We start from the raw sequence: 27,723 nt of genomic DNA, 5'->3' as shown, positions 1-27,723 counted from the left end.
TGACAGAGACTCTGTCTCAAAAAAAAAAAAAAAAAAAAAAGAACTCATTTGAGAACACTTAATAGTTAGTACAATTATTAATTTAGTTACTTTAAGTTGCACTGATGCTATCATTACATCACAGTGCACCCAACACATAGAACAAATGAGATGAAGTCAATTTTATTTTTTGCACTAATTAACAGTTCTACACAAATACTTTAATCCCTTGGTGTATTTGTTTTAGACCAGTTGACAACTATCTGTAAACAAACATAGCTAAACGTGAACATTAGTACTTTATCTTATTTTATACCTGTACTTTAAGTAAGGTTTTAAGTTAAAATGTCATTATTTCCTTATCGGAAGAATTAAAGGAAACAGCTTGGTGGTTTGGGAAGAACGCTTGCTGATGGAGGCTCACTACATTTGGCCCTGGCAAAATTCTGATTAGCTTGAGATTTAAAAAGTAAGCTGGGACCTGAAAAGTTTACAGTTCCAATTTTGATTTTTTGGAAAATTTTTTTTCTTTCCCCCATCTTGCACGGCCTGCCCTGCAGCTGCTGATGAGTTATATCCCTGTCTTCTTTCTTTTTTCTTATGAAGAATCTTCATCGGGGGATTCTGACTCTTGGTCTATTAAGCTGTTGTTGATTCTACTAACATTTCTAGGTTGAGGGGCTGGAATGTTATACCTCTCTCTACCACCCGTCTTCAGCTTCTTTATCACTTGTCCTCTTTCTTAGTGTCAAGTTCAGGACAATAGGTGTTGCTTTCTGACAGATCCTTTCCTTTGTCTCAATACAGAAGTTTTCATGGGCTGAGCTGCTGAGTTCAGCCTGGGAACTGAGGCCAACATCGGAGTCTCCTTGGCACACAAGTTTGAAAGAAGTCCTAGTGACTTCAAGCTCAGAACCATGGACGGCAGGGCTCCCTCTGGATGTGGAATTCTCCGTCCCTTTCCAGGGAGGGAACAAAGCCCACAAGCACCGGTGAGTGAACTGCTGATCACCCCCATGATTTAAAAAATATCCTTTTTTCTCTTATCTTTGCAAAAATACACACTTGATCTTAGCCAAAAGGCCGAGAAGCGATACAAAAATAACATGGCATAAAATTTATTCCTAGCATCCAGCTACCTAGAGATACCACTTTCCCGTCTCTGCCCATCCATGTTATGTCTCCCTGTTTTCTTCTGAAGCCAGCCAAAACCTGTTTTGTAAACTGCTTTCTCCCCACTCAATATATAGTGGGCTTTTTTTTTTTTTTTTTTTTTTTGAGACAGAGCCTCCCTCTGTTGCCCAGCTGGAGTGCAGTGGCATGATCTCAGCTCACTGCAACCCCCGCCTCCAGAGTTCAGGCAATTCTCCCCGCTGAGCTTCCCAAGCTTCCCAAGTAGCTGGGACTACAGGCACAGGCCACCTCGCCCAGCTAATTTTTGTATATTTAGTACAGACAGGCTTTCACCATGTTGGCCAGGCTGGTGTCAAACTCGTGACCTCAAGTGATCCACCTGCCTCGGCCTCCCCGAGTGATGGGATTATAAGCGTGAGCCACTGCGCCTGGCCTATAGTGAGCATTTTCTGTCAATCATAAATATTCTGCCATAAAATGACTTTAAATGTGCGCAATAAATTCTACTAAAAGGCTGGGTGTGGTGGCCCATACCTACAATCCCAGCACTTCAGGAGACCGAGGTGCCAGGATAGCTTGAGCTCAGGAGTTCAGGACTAGCCTGGGCAACATAGAGAGACCCCCCCCATCTCCACACACACACACACACACACAAAATTAGCCAAGGGTGGTGGTATGAATCTGTAATCCCAGCTACTCAGGAAGCTGAGGCAGGAGGATCGCTTGATCCCAGGAACTCCTGGAGACTGTAGTGAGTCATGATCATGCCACTGGACTGCATTCTGGGCAAAGAGTGAGACCCTGTCTAAAAAAAAATTCTGACCGGGCGTGGTGGCTCGTGCTTGTAATCCCAGCACTTTGGGAGGCTGAGGCGGGCAGATCATGGGGTCAGGAGTTTGAGACCAGCCTAGCCAACACAGTGAAACTCCATCTCTACTAAAAATACAAAAAAATAGCTGGGCATGGTGGTGGGCGCCTGTAATCCTAGCTACTCGGGAGGCTGAGGTAGGAGAATCACTTGAACCCAGTGAGCCAAGATCGCACCACTGCACTCTAGCCCGGGTGACAGAGCTAGACTCTGTCTCAAAAAAAAAAAAAAAAGTTTTACTAAACGAATTTCCATGATTTAGAATCAGTCGCCTATTGTTAGTTATTTATGTAGCTTCCAATTTTTCTACCATAAATAGCCTTGCTAAACATCCCTGAAAATCAACGTATGCATACATCCTGGATTGTTTTTCATTTGAATACATTTCTAGATGTGAATGAATGATACCAAACGTAGGTAAGAAATGGAAAGGTTTGGGTGGGCCCGGGTGTGCTGACCGCAGCACCACAACAGCACGGTGACAACAGTGGTGGGGACCTCAGCAGCGCCTACTCCTTTCTTGATTACCGCATTGCTTCCTCCCTCTTCTCCCCAGTAATTATTCAAAGCTTCCCAGAATAAAGCCGGGGCCCTGATTTTACCTGGACAAACAGTGCCAGAGGTTTCCCCTGAAGGAAAGACTGAACCCGGCAGAGAGACGCAGGTGAGGGTGGGAGTTCCAGAGGGGAAGGGGCACAGGTGGGGCCCGGATCCAGATTACGGATGGATGCCCCTCCCAGGTAGCACCCAGGCCCAGCCCTGCCCCTCCCATGCATGGGAGTGGCAGGAGGTTGTGATAGTGGCCCTGACAACAGGTGGCCGACCCTCCTTTATGCCATTGACCATGGAGTGCTGCAGTCTCCATCTTCCTTCTTTCTCCTCACCCTTCCTTGCCCCACACCTTTGGCCCTCCTCCCTTCCCCCTTCACCAGGTCCAGGTGAGTGGGATGAGCCCAGCCTCTGCAAAGGCCTCGGGCTGGGGAGCTGCTGCACACCGCAGGCATCTAGCTATAGGGGTGCCCAGGTTGCAGCTTGGGACCAGTCCTTGGAGGAAGAGATCTAACTAACTCAGTGCTCTTTACCTGCACACTGTAATGGGGTGACTGGTTTCTTTTGGTGGTGTTTTTCTTTTTGGCGGAAGGGGTTCCGGATATCAGAAAGAACTTCTTTTTTTTTTTTTTTTTTCCAGAGACAGAGTCTTGCTCTGTGACCCAGGCTGGAGTGCAGAGGCATGATCTCAGTTCACTGCAAATCTGCCTTCTGGGTTTAAGCAATTATGCCTTAGCCTCCTGAGCAGCTGGGATTACAGGTGTGCGCCATCATGCCTGGCTAATTTTTGTATTTTTTGTGGAGACAGGGTTTCACCATGTTGGCCAGGCGGGTCTCAAACTCCTGGCCCCAAGTGATCCGCCCACCTTAGCCTCCAAAGTGCTGGGATTACAGGCGTGAGCCATTGCGCCAGGCCAGAAAGGAGTTCTTGGTGGGACAAGACATCAAAACCAGCTGGCAGCCAGTTCCCCTATCCTTGCTTTCTGTTTCACTGGTTGTTCAGGGAGTGAAGAGATGAAGCTTTAAGTGCAAGTATGATGCAGGTCACTCATTCACCTGGCATTTCTTGATGTTTTTTCCTTATTCACTTTCCCTAAGTCTGATTCTCCTGTTTATATCCTTCACTGCTGTATAAACTTCTCCAATGCAAGGGACCAGCTCTTACATTTCTTATGTTGTTTCCTAGATAGATAGATGGATACCTATATATATATATAAAATATAAATATGATACATATTTCTATATATTGAATATATATTTTTTAATATATGACATCCCCACTTGTATACTACTGCTTGGGCAAGAGGGAGAGCTAGGAGTAAAACAACAGTTGTCCTGCGTGGCAGTCACCTGCCTCTCCCGCGGACTGCCACGTGAATCGTCACTAATGGGAATGTCCCCTGAGCACTACTGAAAACTGGGGGAATATATAGTTTGATACTTTACCTGGATTACTGCCCTTCACCTGGCTGAATGCCACCTCCTTAAGTCTCAGCTTAACTTTCACTTCCTCTGGGAGAGTAGTTCTGATTTTCCCCCACAAAACTAGAAAACATAAGTCCACAGGAATCCCACTGTTGAATGAACTAGGGAAAATGGGTAATTTTTAGTAGAGACGGGGTTTCACCATGTTGGCCAGGCTGGTCTCGAACTCCTGACCTCAGGTGATCTGCCCATCTCGGCCTCCCACAGTGCTGGGATTACAGGTGTGAGCCACCGCGCCTGGCCTAGGAAACTTTTTGAAACGCAAAAAAACAAAAACACAATTACAGCAGCTCTACCCTGTGTACATGCTTTAGGAAATAATGCTATTTACCTTAATTTTCACATTTTCAACAATGAACAGGCATGATTTGCTAGTGAACAGGACCCGAATTTATTATTTCCCTTATTACTATATTTCTCTATCATTCTTATAATTCTACTTTAAGAAGACATTAATTTAATACTATGGAGTTGTAATTTATTATATTGGATACCTAAAAGGGGTAGAATCAGGTTGAACAAAGAATTTTCTTGGCATAATTAGTACAAATGTTTTGTTTATAAGTACAGCAATATCTCCTTTAGACCCAGGCAAGAGGGACCCTGCTCTGAACCCTGGTACCCCAGCACATTTTATGCACTCCAATACCTATGTTGCTTTGTTACAGGCAAATGGTACTTTCGTCTCTCAGGACCCCATGACCTGTGCTGGCACAGCATGACCAAAAGCCCTGAACACCAATGCTTATGTGCAACACTGCTCACCAAGGGATATCTCTTGACCTATGCTCCCAAAACACAAGATACCTGCATACAAAGGTCATGAGAGTTTGTGGGTTGTATGCCACTGATGTCAAAGCAGATACTGTTCCGATTAGAGGAAGGATTCCAGAGGAGGAAGCACTTAAGAAAGAAAAAAACAAAATTGCCTGCCAAATCCTTACACGTGGATAGCATGAAAGCAATTAGCTCTTGCCTAATTGAAATATTGGTATGCTGAGCATTCATGTTCTTTTCACATTCCAATTCTGATTCCTGAGGTACTTAAATTACTTTGGTATTCACCACAGTTGCGTGTAGCACCTGAGAAACATTTTCTAACACTGAATGATGCATGCTATTCTTACATTTGTATGTATGTAGGACTAGATGTAACAAGCATCTATACTGTCAGTAGAGCATAAATTATGTGCAGATTTCAATTATAATAACATAAGTGGGCCGGGTGCGGTGGCTCACACCTGTAATCCCAGCACTTTGGGAGGCCAAGGCGGGCAGATCATGAGGTCAGGAGTTCGACACCAGCCTGGCCAACATGGTGAAACCCCCGTCTCTACTAAAAATACAAAAATTAGCCTGGCATGGTGGTGCATGCCTGTAATCCCAGATACCCAGGAGGCTGAGGCAGGAGAATTGCTTGAACCCAGGAGGCGGAGGTTGCAGTGAGCCAAGATCGCGCCACTGCACTCCAGCCTGGGTGACAGTGTGAGACTCCGTCTTGGAAAATAAAATAACAAAAGTGAAGGCCAAAAAAAATAATAATAATGCAATATGTATTTTATTACTCATCCCCAAATCATCAGCTTATCATCAGAGCATCCAGACACATTCAACCGTAATCACACTCAATTATCTTGACATTTTGCATTTTTTTTTTTTTTTTTTTTTTTGAGACAAGGTCTCACTGTGTTGCCCAGGCTGGTCTCAAACTCTTTTTTTTTTTTTTTTTTTTTTGAGACGGAGTCTTGCTCTGTCACCCAGGCTGGAGTGCAGTGGCGCGATCTCGGCTCACTGCAAGCTCCGCCTCCCGGGTTCACGCCATTCTCCTGCCTCAGCCTCTCCGAGTAGCTGGGACTACAGGCGCCCGCCACCACGCCCGGCTAATTTTTTGTATTTTTGGTAGAGACGGGGTTTCATCGTGGTCTCGATCTCCTGACCTCGTGATCCGCCCGCCTCGGCCTCCCAAAGTGCTGGGATTACAAGCGTGAGCCACGGCGCCCGGCCCGGTCTCAAACTCTTAAGCCAAGCAATCCTTCTGCCTCAGCCGCCGGGGTAGCTGAGTTTATAGGTGCACACCATGCATTAGCTCCATTTTTTTACCTTAGGAGAAATAGAGCTTTAAACCAATTTTAAAAGTTTAATGTTCTGTAATCCCAGCACTTTGGGAAGCTGAGGTGGGCAGATCACCTGAGGTCACGAGTTTGAGACCAGCCTGGTCAAAATGGTGAAACCCTGTCTCTACTAAAAAATTACAAAAATTAGCCAGGTGTGGTGGCCCATGCCTGTAATCCTGCTACTTGGGAGGCTGAGGCAGGAGAATTGCTTGAATTCGGGAGGTGGAGGTTGCAGCAAGCCAAGATCATGCCACTGCACTCCAGCCTGGGCATCAGAGCGAGTCTCCGTCCCCTCCACCCCTCCACCAAAAAAAAAGTTTAATGTTTTAGAAGGGCACATTTGTCAAGCTAGGAAGATAGAGCATGTTTTCTCTGACAGTTTAATTCGATTTGCAACTTAAATACCTGGATATAGGATATTTGGGCCTTCTTTTGCATTCTTAGTCTGGGCCCTGCAAGTGTTAGGGGAAGGTCTGGGCTACTCTAATGGTTTGATCTTATTTTAAAAATTTTTTGAAATGGAGTCTCACTCTGTCACCCAGACTGTAGTGCAGTGGTGTGATCTCGGCTCACTGCAATCTCCGCCTCCCAGTTTCAAGTGGTTCTCCTGCCTCAGCCTCCCAAGTAGCTGGGATTACAGATGTGCACCACCACACCTGGCTAGTTTTTGTATTTTTAGTAGAGGCGAGGTTTCACCATGTTGGCCAGGCTGGTCTCGAACTTCTGGCCTGAAGTGATCCTCCCTCCTCAGCCTCCCAGAGTGCTGGGATTACAGGCGTGAGCCATCGTGCCTAGCCATAGTTCGATTTTAAATACCAATAACCTTGATATTTTTGAAAGCCTACTTTTTTATTACTTTTCTCTCTGGGATATTGCAACTATTTTTTAAAGAACAATTCAGCAAAATAAAATTCCTGTTTATTGCTGGACAACATTGTTTCACACATATGTCAAACAGGCCAAAAAAAACCCCAGCAACTTTATAAACAAAAACAGGGAAAAAAAAGGCCTGGCACAGTGGCACATGCCTGTAACCCCAGCACATTGGGAGGCTGAGGCGGGCAGATCATGAGCTCAGGGGTTCGAGACCAGCCTGGCCAACATGGTGAAACCCCGTCTCTACTCAAAATACAAAAATTATCCGGGCGTGATGGCATACGCCTGTAATTCCAGCTACTCCAGAGGCTGAGGCAGGAGAATCACTTGAACCCGGGAGGTGGAGGTTGCAGTGAGCCGAGATCGTGCCACTGCACTCCAGCCTGGGCAACAGAGCAAGACTCCGTCTCAAAAAAATAAAAGGAAAAAAAGAAACCTTTTATCTTTGGCCTTTTTCTTTTTGAGATGGAAACTCACTCTGTCGCCCGGGCTGGAGTGCAGCGGCACGATCTCGGCTCACTGCAACGTCCGCCTCCCCAATAGCTGGGATTACAGGCGCCCGCCACTATGCCCAGCCAATTTTTTGTATTTTTAGTAGAGATGGGGTTTCGCCGTGTTGGCCAGGCTGGTCTCAAACTCCTGACCTTGTTATCTGCCCACCTTGGCCTCTCAAAAAAAAAAAAAGGCCTTAGATTACAGGTGTGAGCCACTGCACCTGGCCTGTCTTTTAGTTTTTTTTTTTTTTTTCAGAACGGAGTTTCACTCTTGTTGCCCAGGCTGTAGTGCAATGGCGGATCTTGGCTCACCACAACCTCCGCCTCCCCAGTTCAAGCGATTCTCCTGCCTCAGCCTCTCCAGCAGCTGGGATTACAGGCATGAGTCACCACGCATGGCTGATTTTTTTGTATTTTTAGTAGTGATAGGGTTTCTCCACGTTGGTCAGGCTGGTCTCGAACTCCCAACTTCAGGTGATCTGCCCGCCTCGGCCTCCCAAAGTGCTGGGATTACAGGCGTGAGCGGCCACGCCAGCTGGCCTTTTTAACCAAATCATACAAACCAACTATAGTACAGCTAAATACATACACAAAAAAGTTACTGGAATGGTGGGAATAAGATTGTTTTTCTGGGCCGGGCGTGGTGGGTCACGCCTGTAATCCCAGCACTTTGGGAGGCCGAGGTGGGTGGATCATGAGGTCAGGAGATCGAGACCATCCTTGCTAACACGGTGAAACCCCGTGTCTACTAAAAATACAAAAAATTAGCCGAGTGTGGTGGCAGGCGCCTGTAGTCCCAGCTACTGGGAAGGCTGAGGCAGGAGAATAGCTTGAACCTGGGAGGCGGAGCTTGCAGTGAGCCGAGATCGCGATCGCGCCACCGCACTCTGGCCTGGGCGAAAGAGCAAGACTACGTCTAAAAAAAAAAAAAAAAAAAAAAAAAAAAGCAAAAACGACAACAGAAAAACAATCTTTTTTTTTGAGGCGGAGTCTCGCTCTTGCCCAGGCCGGAGTGCAGTGGCGCGATCTCGGCTCACTGCAAGCTCTGCCTCCTGGGTTCACGCCATTCTCCTGCCTCAGCCTCCCGAGTAGCTGGGACTACAGGCACCCACCACCATGCCCGGCTAATTTTTTGTATTTTTAGTAGAGACGGGGTTTCACCGTGTTAGCCAGGATGGTCTCGATCTCCTGACCTCGTGATCCGCCCGCCTCGGCCTCCCAAAGTGCTGGGATTACAGGCGTGAGCCACCACTCCCGGCCCTTTTTTTACAAGTTTTTTTTTTTTTTTCTCCTTTGAGATTATAGTGAACATGGTCACACCACAAGTAAAGTCAGAAGTAGGACGGAGAACGGTCCGAAGGCTGGTTTGGTCATCCGAGATCATTAAAAGTGGCTTACCCTAACAATATGTACAAAAATATAAAATGTAAATAAAAATACAAACAAATTTCTTTTTTTAAAGTACTTTTAAGAAAAAAAGCAGGGCCTTGGAAGTTTTGGTTCTTTTTTCCTCCCCTGTTGCAAATTCTTACGGTTTAGGTTGGGTGGTGGAGAGTGTGTGTCATCTGTGGGTGGCACTGCCCATGGTGGGCGGGTGGGCCTCAGTACTGGAGGGGACCACGTTTAGATTCTGAGACAGGAAATGGAGAGTGAATAGGTCATAGCGGCGTTTTTTTTTTAGTTTAACTTTTCCTTTTTTGCTGTCTAGTCATCCTTGTCGGTCTTCTGCTTCTTGGTATCGACATCATCATCCTCATCATCTTCAGCTGCCCGCTTGCCTGTAGCCGACTCAGCTTCCTCGTCTTCATCTCCATCCTCTTCCTCACCATCACCTTCTTTTTCCTCCTCCTTTTCTTCCCCACCTTCTTCCCCTTCTTCATCTACCTCATTGTCAGCCTCCTGCTCCCCATTTTCCTTATTAGCATTCCCGTTAGCAGGGGCGTCTCTTCCATTTTCCGCCTCTTTCACAACTTCCTTCTTCTCCTTTAAGTCCTTGGTGATGATTTCAGAGCTGGTGTCTACGGCTGCATCTGACATGGTGGGGCACGCCGGTGATCTGATGCAGGGGATTAAAAGGAAATCGAGAGTTCAGGGACTCCGGCAATAATGCCGCCAGAGTCTGCGGCGGAGGCAAACGCGGCGAGCAAGGAGCTGGAGGAGGAACAATACAAAGACGGCTTTTCAGAGCAGCCAGTCGGGATCTAGAAACTATTAAGGCCTAAAATCATTAGCACTGTTTTCTCTCTCTAAGACATACATGGCTTTTCACTTTATTTTCAACTGAATGCTTTCGCTGTTTTGGGTTTAGCAAGCTTTTGGTCTTAAAAATATCCTACAATGCAGTTAAGAGGCCAAATGACTTTCTGCATGAAACATTTTTAGGATGAGGAATTTTCCCATAGGAAGGTGACCAGATTTGAGGAAATTATTTAGTCAGTATAAACATTTTTCCGGATTTAAACAGTACAGATTTTACTTTCAGGCTTTCCTGATAAAGTTTCTAACAGACCTGGAAAGGAAAAGGAAGAGTAACATCTGTTGCAAAACCCCAGTTACATGTAGGACAAATAAGAATCTGGGAGAGCGGTGACTTGCCCAAGTGACACACCCATTTGAGATATATTAGGGAGAACCATTAATTCTTGTCCATAAGGCTTGATTTAGAATTGTTTTTTATTTTAATGGAAGTTCTGTAGAAAGAAAGGAATACTTGGAAAAACGGAGCCACTTGTAAATACTTGGAAGATGAGAAAAGAGAGTGGTTTAAAATCTTCTTACCATATCCCTATTCTCCTCCTCTTCCTCCTCATCATCAGAATCACAGTCAAAGTTGGCACTTTATTAGTGTGAACAAGGTCAGTATGAAAACACAAAGTATAGGCCGGGCGCGGTGGCTCACGTCTGTAATCCCAGCACTTTGGGAGGCTGAGGCAGGTGGATCACGAGGTCAGGAGATCGAGACCATCCTGGCTAACATGGTGAAACCCCATCTCTAATACAAAAAATTAGCCGGGCGTGGTGGCAGGCGCCTGTAGTCCCAGATACTCAGGAGGCTGAGGCAGGAGAATGGCGTGAACCCGGGAGGCGGAGCTTGCAGTGAGCCGAGATCGCGCCACTGCACTACAGCCTGGGAGACAGAGCAAGACTCTGTCTCAAAAAAAAAAAAAAAAAAAAAACCACAAAGTATAGGGAAGTTGTGACACCCGATGTGTACAATTTCTAAGTCACACCTCTCTGTTTCACATTTATTTACTTCTCAGTTTCACTTTAATATGGTTATAGGACCACCAGGTTCGATTGCCTGTTGCATGGTAACAAACCAATGCACCAAAACAGTGGGGATTGCAGCAGAGAAAGAGTTGAATAATTGTAGGGCAGCTGAACGAGAAGACAAGACAAGAGGAAACTTCAAATCTGCCTCCCTGAGAGGTTTGGGGATGGGGATTTTAAGGGGTCTGGACAGGTGATGGGCTAAAGTATGGGGATTGCTGACTGGTCGAGAAGTGGGGAGTGAAGTCATGGGCCCAGGAGATGCTGAGTCGGTTTCTTGGTAGGGGTTTTCAGACGGTTGGCATCAGCCATTCTGCTGGAATTCAGGATCTGAAAAACACCTTAAGCAATTCTTGGGTAAAAAGGTCCAGTGTCAGATTCTATCTATGGGAGCAATGGAGGAGCAGGTGGTCAGTGTGCTGCATGACCCTCGATTAGTTAGCTGCAGGGAAATGAGTCAGAGCACACCAGTGCATGCTGGTTGATGCCTGACTACAATTCAGCCTAAAGCCTGGCTTGTAATTCTCATTAACCCTGTGAGGGTGGGTTTTCCCTTGGGCTTTTGCCCCATTCTAAGCAACACTTCTATGGATATTTTTGACTACATGTTTTTTGTAGTGCACACTGGAACATATTCTGTGTGCTCAAATTAATTTTTTTCCAAGACTGTTTCTCATTTTAATATCCCAGAGCTTCTCTTACATTTTAGGCTGCAATGGGTAAAGAAAGTTATATCTGCATTCCACTCAAAAATTTATTGAGTGCCTGGGCACTCAAGTGCTGTAATCCCAGCACTTTGGGAGGCTGAAGCAGGAGGGTAGCTTGAGCCCAGGAGTTCAAGACCAGCCTGGACAGGAGGATCACTTGAGCCCAGGAATTGGAGGCTGCAGTGAGCCATGATTGCACCACTGCACTCCAGCATGGGCAATGCAACAATACCCTGTCTCAAAAAAAAAAAAAAAACACCACATTTATTGAGTGCTTACTCCATGGTAGTTAGGCACTGGCCTGGGCACTGGAAAACAGAGAAATATAACATGCCCCCATCTTTCTCAGCATAAAGCTTATCAGACTGTGTCCATTGTGTTTATTTAAGAATATATTTACAATACTAGTGGTTCTGTTTATAGCTATCCATCTTACCTCACCCCCTTCCCCCAAATAAAAAATAAGCAATGTTCAATTTTAAGACACTATCAAGGCCGGGCATGGTGGCTCACACCTGTAATCCCAGCACTTTGGGAGGCCAAGGTGGGCAGATCACCTGAGGTCAAGAGTTCGAGACCAGCCTGGCCAACATGGTGAAACCCCATCTCTACTAAAAATACAAAAATTAGCCGGGCGTGATGGCAGGCTCCTGTAATCCCAGCTAGTTGGGAGGCTGAGACAGGAGAATCACTTGAACCCGGGAGATGGAGGTTGCAGGGAGCTGAGATTACGCCATTGCACTCTAACCTGGGCGACAAAGAGTGAAACTCTGTCTCAAAAAAAAAAAAAGACACTATCAAGTTACAGAAATCAAGGCAGTGTGGCATTGGAGAAGACTTAGACATATAGATCAATGGAACAGAATGGGACCCACACATAGATCCTCACAAATATGGCCAACTGATTGTTTTAAATTGTGGTAAAATACATGTAACATAAATTTACCATTGTAACCATTTTTAAGCATACAGTTCAGTATGGTTTAATATATTCATATTGTTGTACAACTAATTTCCAGAACTTTTTCATCTTGCAAAACAAACTCTATTTCCGTTAAGCAACAACTGCCCCTTTCGCCTTTCCCCAGCTCCTGGCAACCTGCATTCTACTTTCTCTTTCTCTAAGCTTGACTGTTTTAGGTACCTCATATAAGTAATCATATAGTATTTGTGACTGGCTTATTTCACTTAACGTAACGTCCTCAAGGTTCATCCATTTGTCAGAATTTCTTTCCTTTTTAACACTGAATAATATTCTCTCGTATGTGTATACAACATCTTGTTTATCCATTCATTCATGCATGGACACTTGGGTTCCTTCTACCTTTTGGCTATTGTGAATAATGCTGCTATGAACATGGGTATACAAATATCTGTTCGATTGCCTGCTTTCAGTTCTTTTGGGTATTGTTGTACTGTGAAATATATATTTGGTCTTTGTTCCAATTTCCTGGCATACAACTCCTAAGGTCCTTGGAATCTCCAAAGTGATGTCTTTTTGTATGCTAATGAGTTGACAGATGGCTGGCAGCTCCTAGGTAGCTTCAGGATGGGGGCTGGTCACCAGAAATGATTAGAAGGTTGGGACTTTTCACCCTAGCCCCATCCTTTAGAGAGGAAAAAGGGGCTCAAGGTTAAGTTGATCACCAGTGGTCAATGGTTTAATCAATTACGCCTACCTAACAAAGCTTCTATAAAAACTGCAAATGACAGGGTGTGGGAAGTTTCTGAATAGTTGAACTCATGAAAGTTCCTGGAGTGTGGCATGCCTGGGAGGGTATAAAAGCTCCACGTCTGTTTTCATCTCTTACCCTAGGCATCTTTTCATTAATATCCTTTGTAATATTCTTTATAATAAACTGGTAAATGTAAGTTAAAAGTTAAGTGTCTTCCTGAGTTCTGTGAGCCACTCTAGCAAATTAATCAGACCAGAGGTGGGGATCCCCCATTTATAGCCAGTCAGTCAGAAGTGCAGGTAAAGCAACCTGGGGCTTGCAATTGGCATAGGAAGTGGGGGGCAGTCTTATGGACTGAGCACTCAACCTGTGGGATCTGATGCTCTCTCCAGGTAGATAGTGTCAGAATTGAATTGAATTAGAGGACACGCAGTTGGTGTCCACGCTGCAGAGCTGGTTACTTACTTAGTGTGTGGGGAGAACCCCATACATATCTGGTGTCTGAAGTACTCTGTGTTGGGGAGTATAGTAGGATAAATCAAGTTTGGTTATTGTTAGTAGTATATATTATTTAGTATACATTATTATTATTATTTTTTTTTTTTTTTTTGAGACAGAGTCTCGCTCTGTCGCCCGGGCTGGAGTGCAGTGGCGCAATCTCGGCTCACTGCAAGCTCCGCCTCCCGGGTTCACGCCATTCTCCTGCCTCAGCCTCCGAGTAGCTGGGACTACAGGCGCCCGCCACCGCGCCCGGCTAATTTTTTGTATTTTTTTTAGTAGAGACGGGGTTTCACCGTGGTCTCGATCTCCTGACCTCGTGATCCGCCCGCCGCGGCCTCCCAAAGTGCTGGGATTACAAGCGTGAGCCACCGCGCCCGGCCACATTATTATTAATATATACCCAGAAGTAGAATTGCTGGATCATAGTGTAATTCTCTCTTTAATTTTTTGAGGAGCCACCATACTGTTTACCTTAGTGGCTACACCATTTTACATTCTCATGACAACAGTGCTCAAGAGCTTCAGTTTCTCCATATTCTCACCAATGTTACCAAAAAGGGGTCCTGACCCAGAGCCCAAGAGAGGGTTCTTGGACTTCTCCCAAGAAAGAATTCACACAAGTCCATAGAGTAAAGTGAAAGCAAGTTTATTAAGAAAGTAAAGGAATAGGCCAGACATGGTGGCTCATGCCTGTCATCCCAGCACTTTGGGAGGCCGAGGCGGGTGGATCATGAGGTCAGGAGTTTGAGACCAGCCTGGCCAATATGGTGAAACCCTGTCTCTAATAAAAATACAAAAATTACAAAAATTAGCTGGGCATAGTGGCGCGTGTCTGTAGTCCCAGCTGCTTGGGAGGCTGAGGCAGGAGAATTGCTTGAACCCAGGAGGCAGAGGTTGCAGTGAGCCAAGATCACGCCACTGTACTCCAGCACACCAGCCTGGGTGACAGAGCAAGACTCAGTCTCAAAAAAGAAAAAAAAAAAGTAAGGGAATAAAGAGTGGCTATTCCATAGGCAGAGCAGCAGCATGGGCTTCTTGACTGGAGTATACTTATAGTTATTTCTTGATGATATGCTAAACAAGGGGTGGATTATTCATGAGTTTTCTGGGAAAGGGGTGGGCAATTCCCAGAACTGAGGGTTCCTCCCCTTTTTAGACCACATAGAGTAACTTCCTGACATTGCCATGGCGTTTGTAAATGGTCATGGTGCTGGTGGGAGTGTCTCTTAGCATGCTAATGCATTATAATTAGTGTATAATGAGCAGTGAGGACCACCAGAGGTCACTGTCATCACCTCTTGGTTTTGGTGGGTTTTGGCCGGCTTCTTTACTGCAACTTGTTTTATCAACAAGGTCTTTGTGACCTGTATCTTGTGCTGACCTCGTATCTCATCCTGTGACTTAGATTGCCTAACCTCCTGGGAATGCAGCCCAGCAGGTCTCAGCCTTATTTTACCCAGCTCCTATTCAAGATGGAGTTGCTCTGGCTCAAATGCCTCTGACACCAACACTCATTATTTTCTGTTTTTTGTTTTGTTTTACAGTAGTCATTCTGATGGGTATGAGGTGATGGCCAATTGATTTTTGACAGAGATGCAAAAGTAATTCAAAGGAGAAAGGGCAGTCTTTCCAAAACCAGTGTTGGAATAATTAGTCATCCTGCAAAAAAATGAACCTTGACCTAAATTTCACCTTATACACAGACTAACTAAAAATTGATTATACATGTAAATGTAAAAATTCAAAGCATAATATTTAAAAAAGAAAACAGAAGAAAATATTCATGAACTGAAGTTAGACAAAAAGTTCTTAGATATGATGTCAAAAGCCTTATCCACTAAAAAACATGACAAATTAGACTCATAAAATTTAAAACCTATGCTCTGCAAAATACACTGTAAAGAGAATGAAAATACACACCACAGACTTGGAGAAAATGTTGAGACATCACTTATCTGATAAAGACTAGTATTTAGAGTATACAAAGACCTCTCAAAACTCAACAGAAGGAAAATAAAGTTTAAGTAAAAAATGAGTAAAAGACTTGAGCAGATACTTCATCAAAGAAGTTATATCAATGGAAAATAAGCACAAGAAAATATTTTCAACATCATTAGCCATCAGGAAGTGCAAATTAAAACCATAGTGAGGCTGGGGGCAGTGGCTCATGCCCGTAATGCCAGCATTTTGGGAAGCCAATGCAGGAGGATTGCTTGAGCTCAGGAGTTCCCGACCAGCCTGGCCAACATAGTGAGACCCTGTCTCTACTAAAAATAAAAAATAGCTGGGCATGGTGGCACACCGCTGTAGTCCCAGCTACTCAGGAGGCTGAAGTGGGAGGATTACTTGAGCCCTGGAGATTGAAGCTGTAATGAGCTATGATAGCACCACTGCACCCCTGCCTGGGCGAGAGAGTGAGACCTTGCCTCCCAAAAAACAAAACAAAAAAACCATAGTGAGACACCACACCATTAGCTAAAATAGAAAAACTGACCTGACCAAGTGATGTCAAGAATGTGGAGTAACTAGAACTTGCACACATTGCTGGTGGGAATGCAGAATGATGTAGTCACTCTGGAAGAACGCTTGGCACCCTTTTATAAAGTTAAACATATACTTACTATATGACCCACCAGTCCCACTCCTAGGCATTTACCTTAGCAAATGAAAAGTTATGGCCGGGTGTGGAGGCTCACGCCTGTAATCCCAGCACTTTGGGAGGCCAAGGCAGGTGGATCACAAGGTCAGGAGATCGAGACCATCCTGGCTAACATGGTGAAACCCCCTCTCTACTAAAAATACAAAAAATTAGCCGGGTGTGGTGCCGGGCTCCTGTAGTCCCAGCTACTCAGGAGGCTGAGGCAGGAGAATGGCATGAACCCAGGAGGCAGAGCTTGCAGTGAGCCAAGATTGCGCCACTGCACTCCAGCCTGGGCTACAGAGCTAGACTCTGTCTCAAAAAAAAAAAAAAAAAATTAAAATTAAATAAAAAAAAAAAAAGTTATGGTCACATGAAAACTTGTATAGCAGTGTTTCATAAAGCTTTGTTTGTAATACCCCCAGATTGGAAACACTGAAAACTTCTCCCACTGGTAAATGGGTAAGTAATCTTCGGTACATCCATACAGTGAATGGAATACTACCCGGCAAAAAAAGGGACCCAGCAACTTGATTGGATCTCAAAGGTAACATTCTGCGTGAAAGAAGCCCGTCTCAAAGGTTTACATACTGTATTATTTCATTTATATGACAACCTTAAAAATATGCAACTATAAATGTTAGAGAACAAATCGGTGGTTGCCAGGAGTTAGTGGGAGAATGTGGCCTTAAGGGAGGAGCACGAGGGAGTTTCTTAGGGTGATAGAGCTCTTTTGTGTCTGCATTGAAGCAATGGCTATATGAATCTGTATTTTCTAAAACTTCTGGAACTGGCCAGTCGCGGTGGCTTACGCCTGTAATCCCAGGACTTTGGGAGGCCGAGGCTGGAGGATCACTTGAGCCAAAGAGTTTAAGACCAGCCTGGGCAACATGGCAAAACCCCATCTTTACAAAAAAATATAAAAATTAGCCCAGTGTGATGGTGCATGCCTGTAATTCCAGCTACTTGGGAGCCTGAGGTGGGAGGATCTCTGGAGCCCAGGAGGTGGAGGCTGCAGTGAGCTGTGATCATGCCAGTGTACTTCGGGCTGGGTGACAGTGAGACCCTGTTTCAAAAAAATAGATAAATAAACTGATAGAACTGTACACAAGAAAAGTCAATTTTACTGTAGGCTAACTTAAAAATAAAATTAAAATATATAAAATAATGTTTACATGAATACAATAAAAATGTTAACATAAATAACATAGTTATGCAAAAAGTAACTTCACAAAAGAATTTCCAAAAGAAAAAGTTATAGTGAGAAGAATGGTATTGTGTTACAATTTTGCAAAAATTTTTTTCTCTGCCTCAACAGAAGACACTGGATTCAATTGTATATATATAATTATATATATCTTACAGGCTGAGCAAAGCTGTACTGTACACTCATGAGACAATGAAAGTAAATTAGACAAGTCATTCCCAGTATTTTTTTTTTTTTTTTTTTTTGAGATAGAGTTTCACTCTTGCCCAGGCTGGAGTGCACTGGTGTGATCTCGGCTCACTGCAACTTCCACCTCCCAGCTTTAAGCAATTCTCCTGCCTCAGCCTCCTAAGTAGCTGGGATTATAGGCGCTTGTCACCACACCTGGCTAATTTTTGTATTTTTATTGGAGACAGGGTTTCACCAAGTTGGCCAGGCTGGTCTGGAACTCCTGACCTCCAGTGATCCGCCCACCTCAGCCTCCCACAGTGCTGGGATTACAGGCATGAGCCACCGTGCTCGGCCCCAGTATTGTTTTGAGAATACTTTTGACCTCATAGACCATTCTCCTAAAAAACGATTTGGGGATTCTCCAGGGTTCCCTATGCCACACTTTGAGAACCACTGGCCTATGTTATAACTTTGCACTATAGGAAGTACTTTTCTTCTTATGATTGGTTTTAGGGAAAATATTACTTTATCCTTCACAGAAAGAAATCATTTAACATATTTATTGATTGAATTATGATATACAGTCATAATTTTAAAAGTCAAATTCAGATGTTTCTTTTTTTTTTTTTTTTTGAGACAGAGTTTGCCCAGGCTGAAGTGCAATGGCACGATCTTGGTCACTGCAATCTCCACCTCCCGGGTTCAAGCCATTCTCCTGCCTCAGCCTCCCAAGTAGCTGGAATTACAGGTGTGTGCCACCATGCCCCACGCCCGGCTAATTTTTGTATTTTTAGTAGAGACGATGTTTCACCAAGTTGGCTAGGCTAGATATTCAGATGATTCTTATACTTAAATGGTCACTTTGTTTATGATTTCCAGCAATAACCAGCCCTAGGAACCTTAAAAAACCTTCGTTAAAGGTTTTTTTTCAGGCTGGGTGCAGTGGCTTATGCCTGTAATCCCAGTGCTTTGGGAGGCCGAGGTGGGAGGATCACCTTAGGTCAGGAGTTTGAGACTAGCTTGGCCAACATGGTGAAACCTCGTCTCTACTAAAAATACAAAAATTAGCCGGGCGTGGTGGTGCATGTCTGTAGTCCCAGTTACTCGGGAGGCTGAGGTAGGAGAATTGCTTGCATCTGGGAGGCAGAGGCTGTAGTGAGCCAAGATCACACCACTGCACTCCAGTTTGGGCGACAGAGAGAGTTTCTGTCTCAAAAAAAAAAAAAAAAGCTTTTTCAATTATAGGAGAGTAGATGTTTTCACCATATGAGAGTAATGACTTACAAATTATTTACTGTCAAAACTTTAACATAGCCATTTCTTTTTTTTTTTCCCACCCTGAGACGGAGTCTTGCTCTGTTGCCCAGGCTGGAGTGCTGTGGCCTGATCTCAGCTCACTGCAACCTCTGCCTCCCCAGTTCAAGCAGTTCTCCTGCCTCAGCCTCCTGAGTAGCTGGGATTACAGGCATGCACCACCACACCCAGCTAATTTTTGTATTTTTAGTAGAGAAGGGGTTTCACCAGGTTGGCCAGGCCAGTCTTGAACTTCTGACCTCATGACTCTTGACCTCATGATCCCCATGCCTCATCCTCCCAAAGTGCTGGGATTACAGGCATGAGCCACCACACCCAGCTGCCATTTCTTTTTTATTTTTTTATTTTTTTTTATTTTTTTTTATTTTTTTGAGACGGAGTCTTTCTCTGTCCCCCGGGCTGGAGTGCAGTGGCGCGATCTCGGCTCACTGCAAGCTCCGCCTCCCGGGTTCACGCCATTCTCCTGCCTCAGCCTCCCAAGTAGCTGGGACTACAGGCGCCCGCCAACACGCCCGGCTAATTTTTTGTATTTTTAGTAGAGACGGGGTTTCACCGTGTTAGCCAGGATGGTCTCGATCTCCTGACCTTGTGATCCGCCCGCCTCGACCTCCCAAAGTGCTGGGATTACAGGCTTGAGCCACCGCGCCCGGCCTGCCATTTCTTTTTTAAAGTGAATAATGGGATTCCTCGTAAGGAGTGGCCTATCATGGGTGAAAGATGCTTGTATAACCCATTTCAGGGTATACTGCACTGTTTTTTGTTTTGTTTTGTTTTGTTTGAGACAGAGTTTCGCTCTTGTGGCCCAGACTGGAGTGCAATGGTGCAATCTCGGCTCACTGCAATCTCTGCCTCCCAGGTTCAAGTGATTCTCCTGCCTCAGCCTCCCGAGTAGCTGAGATGACAGGCATGCGCCACCATGCCTGGCTAATTTGTTGTATTTTTAGTCGAGATGGGGTTTCTCCATGTTGATCAGGCTGGTCTCGAACTCCTGACCTCAGGTGATCCCCCTGCCTCGGCCTTCCAAGGTGCTGGGATTACAGGAATGAGCCATCGCACCCAGCTCATACTGCACTGTTATGTGAGCAGTGCTATTCTTCTTGGAAGCCATTTGCTGTCTATAAGTCAGAAAGTTTTACTTCCTAAGAAACTTCATGAAATCTATAAGCAGCTTCTTTGAAGGTGGCCTTTTGTAATCTGCATATGACCCCAAATTCTGAAACTGACTAGGACTGATTGCAGCATCAGGAAGAAGGAATTTCCTGCCTCTGTGAGGGTTGGGCAATGCGGAGGTTGGGGCAGGTGCCACCACCCTGGGGCTTAGACTCAGTGAGTTTGCCTGGGACCCAGCTCTGTGAGCTTAACCAATATCTCAGAGTAAAGGCTATTAAATAGGACAATCTGATCTGGTCTAAACTAATTTTGGCCTGGTGCAATGGCTTACGCCTGTAATCCCAGCACTTTGGGAGGTCAAGGCTGGAGGATTGCTTGAGCCCAGGAGTTTGAGACCAGCCTGGGCAACATGGCAAAACCTCGTCTCTACTAAAAAGAAAAACTTAGTGGGATGTGGTGGCACACACCTATAGTCCCAGCTACTCAGGAGGCTAACGTAGGAGGATCACGTCAGCCCGGGAGGTTGAGGCTACAGTGAACCAAGATGGTGCCACTGCACCCCAGCCTGGGAGACAGAGGAAGACCCTGTCTCAAACCAACCAACAACACAAGAAAATCCCATTGTATTTGGAGTTGGTTGTGTTTCCTTCAGTAAGCAGGTTCATTATTGAGAGTTGGAAGCTTACCATCCAGCTAACATTTGTGGATGGTTAGACTGCTTTTCCCTGCCAGTCTCTTGGAAGCAGTCAAGGCAACCAGGCCTTTAGTGGAAAAAGGAGAAGAGACAGTAATACCAGAGGCAGTCCTTCAACCTTGGATTTCTCAGCCTCCATAACTGGAAGAAATACATTCATTTTATTTATAAATTACCTGGTTTCAGGTATTCTGATATAGGTAACAGAAAATGAACCAATATAGTACCTATGGTCCAAGATCTTTAAAGGGAGCTCCTAGGTCCAATATCTGGAGGAAATGTTAAAACTAAACAACAAAAAGATTAAAATATGGGTAAAGGACTTAGACATTTCTCTAAAGATATGCAAATAGTCAACAAGCACATAAAAAGATATTTAGCATCCTTACTTATTAGGGAAATGCAAATCAAGACCACCATGAGGTACCACATCATACCTACAAGGATAACTATAATAATTTTTTTTGAGATGGAGTCTCACTCTGTCGCCTAGGCTGGAGTGGTGGCGTGATCGCAGCTCACTTTAAAAAGAAGGAAATTTTGACACATGGATGAACCTTGAAAACATTGTAGTAAGTTAAATAACTCAGTCATAAAAGGAAAAATACCATATGATTTGACTTATAGGAGGTACCTAGAATACTCACAATCGGGCAGACAGAAAGTAGAATGGTGGTTATCAGGGATTTGGGGGACAGGGAGTGGAAAGTCTATAATGGACTTGGAGTTTCAGTTTGGGAAGGTGAAAAGGTTCTGGAGATGGACAGTGGTGATTGTTGTCCCAAAATGAGAATGTACTTAAATGTTAACCGTGTACACTTGGAAATGATTAAAATGGGCCAGGTGTGGTGGCTCATGCCTGTAATCCCAGCACTTTGGGAGGCCCAGGCGGGTGGAACACTTTGGGAGGCCCAGGTGGGTGGATCACCTGAGGTTAGAAGTTCGAGACCAGCCTGGCCAACATGGTAAAACCCCATCTCTACTAAAAATACAAAAATTAGCCAGGCATGGTGGTGCACACCTGTAATCCCAGCTACTTGGGAGGCTGAGGCATGAGAATCACTTGAGCCCGGGAGGCAGAGGTTGCAGTGATCCAAGATTGTGCCCCTGAACTGCAGTTTGGGCAATAGAGGGAGACTGTGTCTCAAAGAAAAAAAAAAAAAAAAAGGAAATGGTTAAAATGATAAATTTCTGTTATGTATATTTTACCACAATTTTTAAAAAGAAATGAGGTATTGATACTTCATTGACAATGTAGATGAACCCAGAAAACATTATGACAAGTGAAAGAAGGCAGAAATTGAAGGTCATATGTTGTGGTATGGATTCCAATTATATGGAACATCCAAGATAGGTAAATTCATAGAAACACAAAGCAGATTGGTGGGTACCAGGGGCTGGGGGAGGAGGGAACAGCGAGTGACTGCTGGATGGCTACGGGGGTTGGTCTCCTTTGGTTTGAAGAAAATATTTTAGAACTACAAGTGATGTTTGTCACAACCTTGTGAATATACCAAATGCCTCTGAAATGTGTATTTTAAATTGGCTAATTTTATATTATGTGAATTTCACCTCAATTTTTTGCAACAGAGAATCCTTCAGGGTGAGCAAAGTCCTGGAAACCTGTAGGCAGATAAAGAAAAGGAAAGAAAGAGCTAATCAGTGCATGCAGTTTTCAGCTGGCTGGGACCTGAGGCGAGTCACTTGTGGAGGTACCTGGTCTTTATCCCTATTGTCCGGTACAAGGCAGGCATTAATCCTGTGATCCTTATCTGAAGCTCAGGTTTGAGTTTGTTCTTTTCTTAAGTACCTAGTGTTATCCCCAAGCTTGTAATAATAGTTTAATTGTTACAGCCAATATCTCACCTTCAGAAGTAAAATGCTTAGGAAACCAAGACAAGGAACTGTGTGTTGCAAACAGCATCACCCTGGAGAAGAGGTGGCAGGAGGTGACCTACAGAAAATGGAGCAATAGCCTAGAGCAAGAAACACAGAACAAAAGAGAAATGAGGGGTCAGGCAACCTCCTGGAAGCACCAACAGAACAAGCACCATATTCAGGGGCCTCCCAACAGACTCGACTTCCAGCATCCTCAGATGGGGCTAGACATGTTACATAGACATTCAAGACTAGAGAACTCAGGGACTTCTGATTTATATCAAGAAATGCATACACAGCAGACGTGTGCCTGTGGAGTGGAATTCTAGAAAAGCTCACAGCCCAGAACATAATGCAAACTCCCCCAGCCACAGCACCGTCCAATCCTGAGAAGAGTGCTAATTCTCCATCTGAGCACCCATTCTCCTGCAACATCAGGGGAGAAGATTGCACCTAAGGGTCAGACCAGCATCTCCAAACCCAGCTCCCCACCTTTGCCTGTTGGTGGCACTTGTGGGAGAAGGGGAGATGGTATGAAAAGAGCCACAACAGGAGTCACCTGGACAGGGTGGAGCTTGATGGAAACTGACATTTGTGCCCATTGGAGGCAAATGCAGAATTTGGTATCTTCCCTAGCGTCAGGCACATGAAACTCTCCAGTGCCCAAGACTTTTGACAGTGACTTCAGAGCACATCTGGGAGACCCATGTGGCCCAGGCTCCACACAGGCAGGAGCTCTGCTTCACTCACAGCAGGATTCCTAGTGCCAAGAACACCATAGGTGCATAGCAGGTGATCAAAATAATTGTATGTGGCTGAATCAGTGAGAGGTAAGAGAGGGGACTTGATCCTAGCTGCAAACTAAGAGACCTCATTAAAACCTAACATGTGGCTGGGTGCGGTGGCTCACGCCTATAAGCCCAGCACTTTGGGAGGCCGAGGGGTGGATCACCTGAGGTCAGGAGTTCGAGACAAGCCTGGCCAACATGGTGAAACCCCATCTCTACTAAATATACAAAAAATTGGCTGGGCATGGTGGCGGGTGCCTGTAATCCCAGCTACTTGGGAGGCTGAGGCAGGAGAATTACTCGAACCCAGGAGGCGGAGGTTGCAGTGAGCCGAGATTGCACCACTATACTACAGCCTGGCAATAAGAGCAAAACTCCGTCTCAAAACAAAAAACAAACAAACAAAAAACACCTAATATGTGAGGCCTAGCATGGTGGCTCAGACCTGTAATCCCAGGATTTTGGGGGGCTGAGGCTGGAAGATTGCTTGAGCCCAGGAGTTCAAGACCAACCTGGGCAACATAGCGAGACCCTGTCTCTGGGAAAAAAAAAATTACCTGGGCATAGTTACAGTCCTAGCTACTTGGGAGGCTGAGGCAGGAGGATTGCTGGAGCCCAGGAGTTTGAGGTTACAATGAGCTATGATTGCACCACTGCATTCCAGCCTGGGCAATGGAGCAACACCCTGTCTCTCTTCAAAAACTATATATATATATATATATATAGTGTATGTGTGTTTATGTATGTGTATGATATCAGAAAAAAATAACCTATTCATTGTGGGGGGAAAAAAAGAGCCTGACTTTGGAGGCGTATAAGCATGGAGTTGGGTTCAAATCAGGCTCTGATCTTTCTGGCTCTGTGATATGGGGCAGGGCATATTACCAAGCTCAGCCTCAGCATCTCTACCTATGAAATGGGCTTGATTCAGTACCTACCACACAGGGCTGCTGTAGTATGTATGAATTAATGTTTGTGAAATATTTAGCATGGTGCCTGACACATGGTACTCAGTAAGAAACAACTATCGCTATTAAGTGCTTTGCAATTTGGTTTTCACAGAGCTAACAATTTTTACTGTCTAGCTTTGTGTCTTTGAAAGATTTTTGAGCTCTGAGAATGACCTTTTAAGACCTCAACACTTCTGGAAGAGGTCACACTTTGAGCTTCAATAGCTAGCATTTTTGTCAATTAGTTAACAGTGTGCTGAAAGCAAGTCCCTGTAGAGAGTGTTCACGGGCATGAGCCACAGGGAATACAGTGTGAGGCCTGTGGAGCTGGCAGCTGAGGATGTCAACAGGGAAAGCACAGAGTACCAAAGACAAAAGTTGCCCAGGACGGTTCTGTGTTAGCTACCTGGTGGCAGCCTGGACACCCAAAGATAGAGCTGAAGACACCTCTAATGCAAGAGGCGGATGCCCCGGAGACGTGGCTGATTCCTTGGCTAATTTCCTCAGCCCACCGTTGTGCAGCTTTGTGACTTCCTGGAGAGCCCACATGCAAACAGAAAAGTCCCAGGATAAAGAAATGTGGATGTTCCATACACTTTAAAAAGAACTGGAGGGTGGATCGCCTTAGGTTAGGAGTTCGAGACCAGCCTGGCCAACATGGTGAAACCTTGTCTCTACTAAAAATACAAAAATTAGCCCAGTGTGGTAGCACGCACATGTAGTCCTAGCTACTTGGGAGGCTGAGGCAGCAGAATCACTTGAATCTGGGAGGCAGAGGTTGCAGTGACCCAAGATCACACCACTGCATTCCAGCCCAGGAGACAGGGTGAGACTCTGTTTCAAAAAGAAAGAAAAGAGAAGAGAAAAGATGAAAAGGAAAGGTTTAGTTTGAAATTCCGTTACTGAAAGTTCTCGGGGTTGGGGGAGATGGGAGGCAATATCTTTTTGCTATTGTATTTCTTATACTGCAGTGTCAGTGAAACTACGTCATCCTTTGTAAAATCAATAAAATCCCTGTCAATTTATCTGGCCATTCGATACTTTATCATCTATAATTTTTCAAGACATCTATTTGGTTGAAGTGTCTTCATCCATTGATGGACTGTACATCAGTCTGGTTTGGCAATTTACATTGTATTTTCCTCTGAGTTTATCTTCTCTGTTTCATGGACTTCACTAGGGTCAGTGGTTAAGTTGGATGATAAGAAACCCCAATCTTCCACACAGGATACAGTTTGGCCATTGGTTTTAACTCAGGTCATGGCATAGCAGTTGCATTTCTATGGAAACAAAGCTAACCTTGGAAATGGACTCTAATCAAAGACTCACTAACATCAAACAAGTCATAACCACATTAAGTAATGTCTTAAAGGCAAAAATCAATAGTAATTCACTTTGAGCATTTAAAGAGTCAGGCTCTCAGTCACTGTCTTTGAGATTATGAAAGGATAGTAGAAAACAGCTCCAACTGCCTTATTTAATAGATGAGCTCATAGCAATGAAGTAACTCAGTCGAAGTGACATTGGTTTTCATGGCTAAACACAGGAACTAGAAAATAATGGGAGTATTGTTAGAGATTACAATAATATTGAAATTTGACTTCAAACTAATTAGTCAAGTATGAAGATACTAACTTCACAAACTCAATAGCAAACATGTCCTAAGAGATAAGACAATTTTATTTAGCACTATCTTTTTTTGCAAAAGATTTATAATAAGAATAAAGAAAATAAAGTTTATATGCTAAGAGAACAATGCAATACTTCCATAATTTCTTGAACAACTGTAGTGAAGCCAGAGTATCCCAAGCTTCCCCAGCCTGAAACAGTCTACTACATGAACGTGAGGCTGTAACCTCACACCTTCGAGCACCTCCTCACCATCCGCGTCTGCTCATGCCGGTGTTTCGTCCCTACCCGAGTGTCACCCTAGTCTTGTCCACGAGGACAAGCCCAGTGGACTCAAGTGCAAGTCCACCTGTATTCTTGGGCCTCTCTCTCATGATGGTGGCTTTCACTGTGATGCTCCCATGCACTTTGAACCCTGAGTGCAAGGCCAAGCTGCCCCCACAGCCTCCTAGCTGCTGCTGAGTTCCCCACCCCCCAGATGGGAGGTATGTGCCTCCCATTCTGGGTCTCAGTAGATCACCTGGGCCCTGGTCCTCTGAAAACCTATTGAATACAAGTGAGTAACACAAGGCTGTTTTGTTCATTACCCATATAATTCAAGAAATCCAATTTGTGAGACAGTATTGACTTGAGGCCAAAAACTCCAGGGTCATTCTGCCCCAGCTTGAATCCTGGCACCACTTATTGCTATGTGATCTCAGTTGCCATAACTAATCTCTCTAATTCTATTTCCCTGCATTTAAAATGCAGACAATGCCCATGGTTTGCCCTAATGACTCAATGACTCTGTATTAAAGGGCTTACTATTGGCCTGTCATGTCTCAATAAATGTGCTACCGTTCTTTCTGTGTGTAGACACTGGATGTACAATTGCAAATAAAACACACACTTGTCTTCGGGATACTTGCAGTCTAGTGGGCCAGTTGGATTTATTTCAGCTCAACTATTGGTTAACAGATTAACAATAAAAAGTATTGCTGTCAAAAAGATGAACGTCCAGAAAGGAAGAGTCTGTCTGGTATACAAATAATTGTGATAAATACAACAAAAAAATCTGCACAGGGTAAAAAGTAACAGGGAGAGTGACCAGGAAACTTTAAAATGATAGTAATATGATCCAGGCTACATTGACTGGCACTTCCCAAACACTCTCCACAGGGGAACCAGGATGGGATCAACCCTAAGACCTTCTCACTCATCCAACTAAGGCAGCGAGGAATGGGAACAGACAGAAAGGGGTGGTTTAAGCCAACACTCAAAGTGTTCAAATCAAACCAGTGGAAAAGGATCAGCTGACCAGGCTGAAGGGAGAGGCAAACTAACCAAAGGAGGTGCCACAGTGCTCAGTGAGTCAACAGCAGAAAGACAAGGGTCTCGGCTTTGGCTTCCACTGGAGTTCGGAGGTACGGAATTTTCCTCCTATGCGGTGGCCTTCAGTGTTGTGCTTGTTGATCCTTAAAAGAATGTTTGTCAGGTGCGGTGGCTTGTCCCTTTAACCCCAGCACTTGGGGAGGCCAAGGCAGGAGAATCCTTGAGGCCAGGAGTTTGAGACCAGACTGAGCAACATAGTGAAACCAATCTTGGCTCTACAACGACAACAACAACAAACAACTAGCTGGGCATGGTGGTGCACGCCTGTAGTCTCAGCTACTCTGGAGGCTGAGGTGGGAAGATTGCTTGAGCCCAGGAA

At 44.7% G+C, this 27,723-nt stretch overlaps 1 protein-coding gene, 1 long non-coding RNA gene and 1 pseudogene across 2 annotated transcripts; 1 reads left to right on the top strand and 2 right to left on the bottom strand.

The window, feature by feature from the left end:
- Nucleotides 1-289: 289 nt before the first annotated feature.
- On the bottom strand, nt 290-2,985 carry LOC129478493 (proline-rich nuclear receptor coactivator 2-like; annotated as a pseudogene).
- Nucleotides 2,986-8,764: 5,779 nt separating this feature from the next.
- On the bottom strand, nt 8,765-9,603 carry LOC129479180 (prothymosin alpha-like). The gene has a single exon (XM_055271862.2). The coding sequence runs from the start codon at nt 9,535-9,537 to the stop codon at nt 9,205-9,207; it is 333 nt and encodes a 110-aa protein (XP_055127837.1). The 5' UTR covers nt 9,538-9,603; the 3' UTR covers nt 8,765-9,204.
- A 7,224-nt stretch (nt 9,604-16,827) lies between these two features.
- On the top strand, nt 16,828-25,468 carry LOC134736191 (uncharacterized). The gene is made up of 3 exons (XR_010120018.1): nt 16,828-16,839; nt 22,379-22,500; nt 22,643-25,468. It is a non-coding gene; the product is annotated as an uncharacterized lncRNA (long non-coding RNA).
- The last annotated feature ends 2,255 nt before the right edge of the window (nt 25,469-27,723 follow it).

This window comes from Symphalangus syndactylus, chromosome 3, assembly GCF_028878055.3.
Source record: "Symphalangus syndactylus isolate Jambi chromosome 3, NHGRI_mSymSyn1-v2.1_pri, whole genome shotgun sequence".
Taxonomy (NCBI): Eukaryota; Metazoa; Chordata; class Mammalia; order Primates; family Hylobatidae; genus Symphalangus; species Symphalangus syndactylus.
This window is presented reverse-complemented; position numbering and strand designations above follow the sequence as displayed.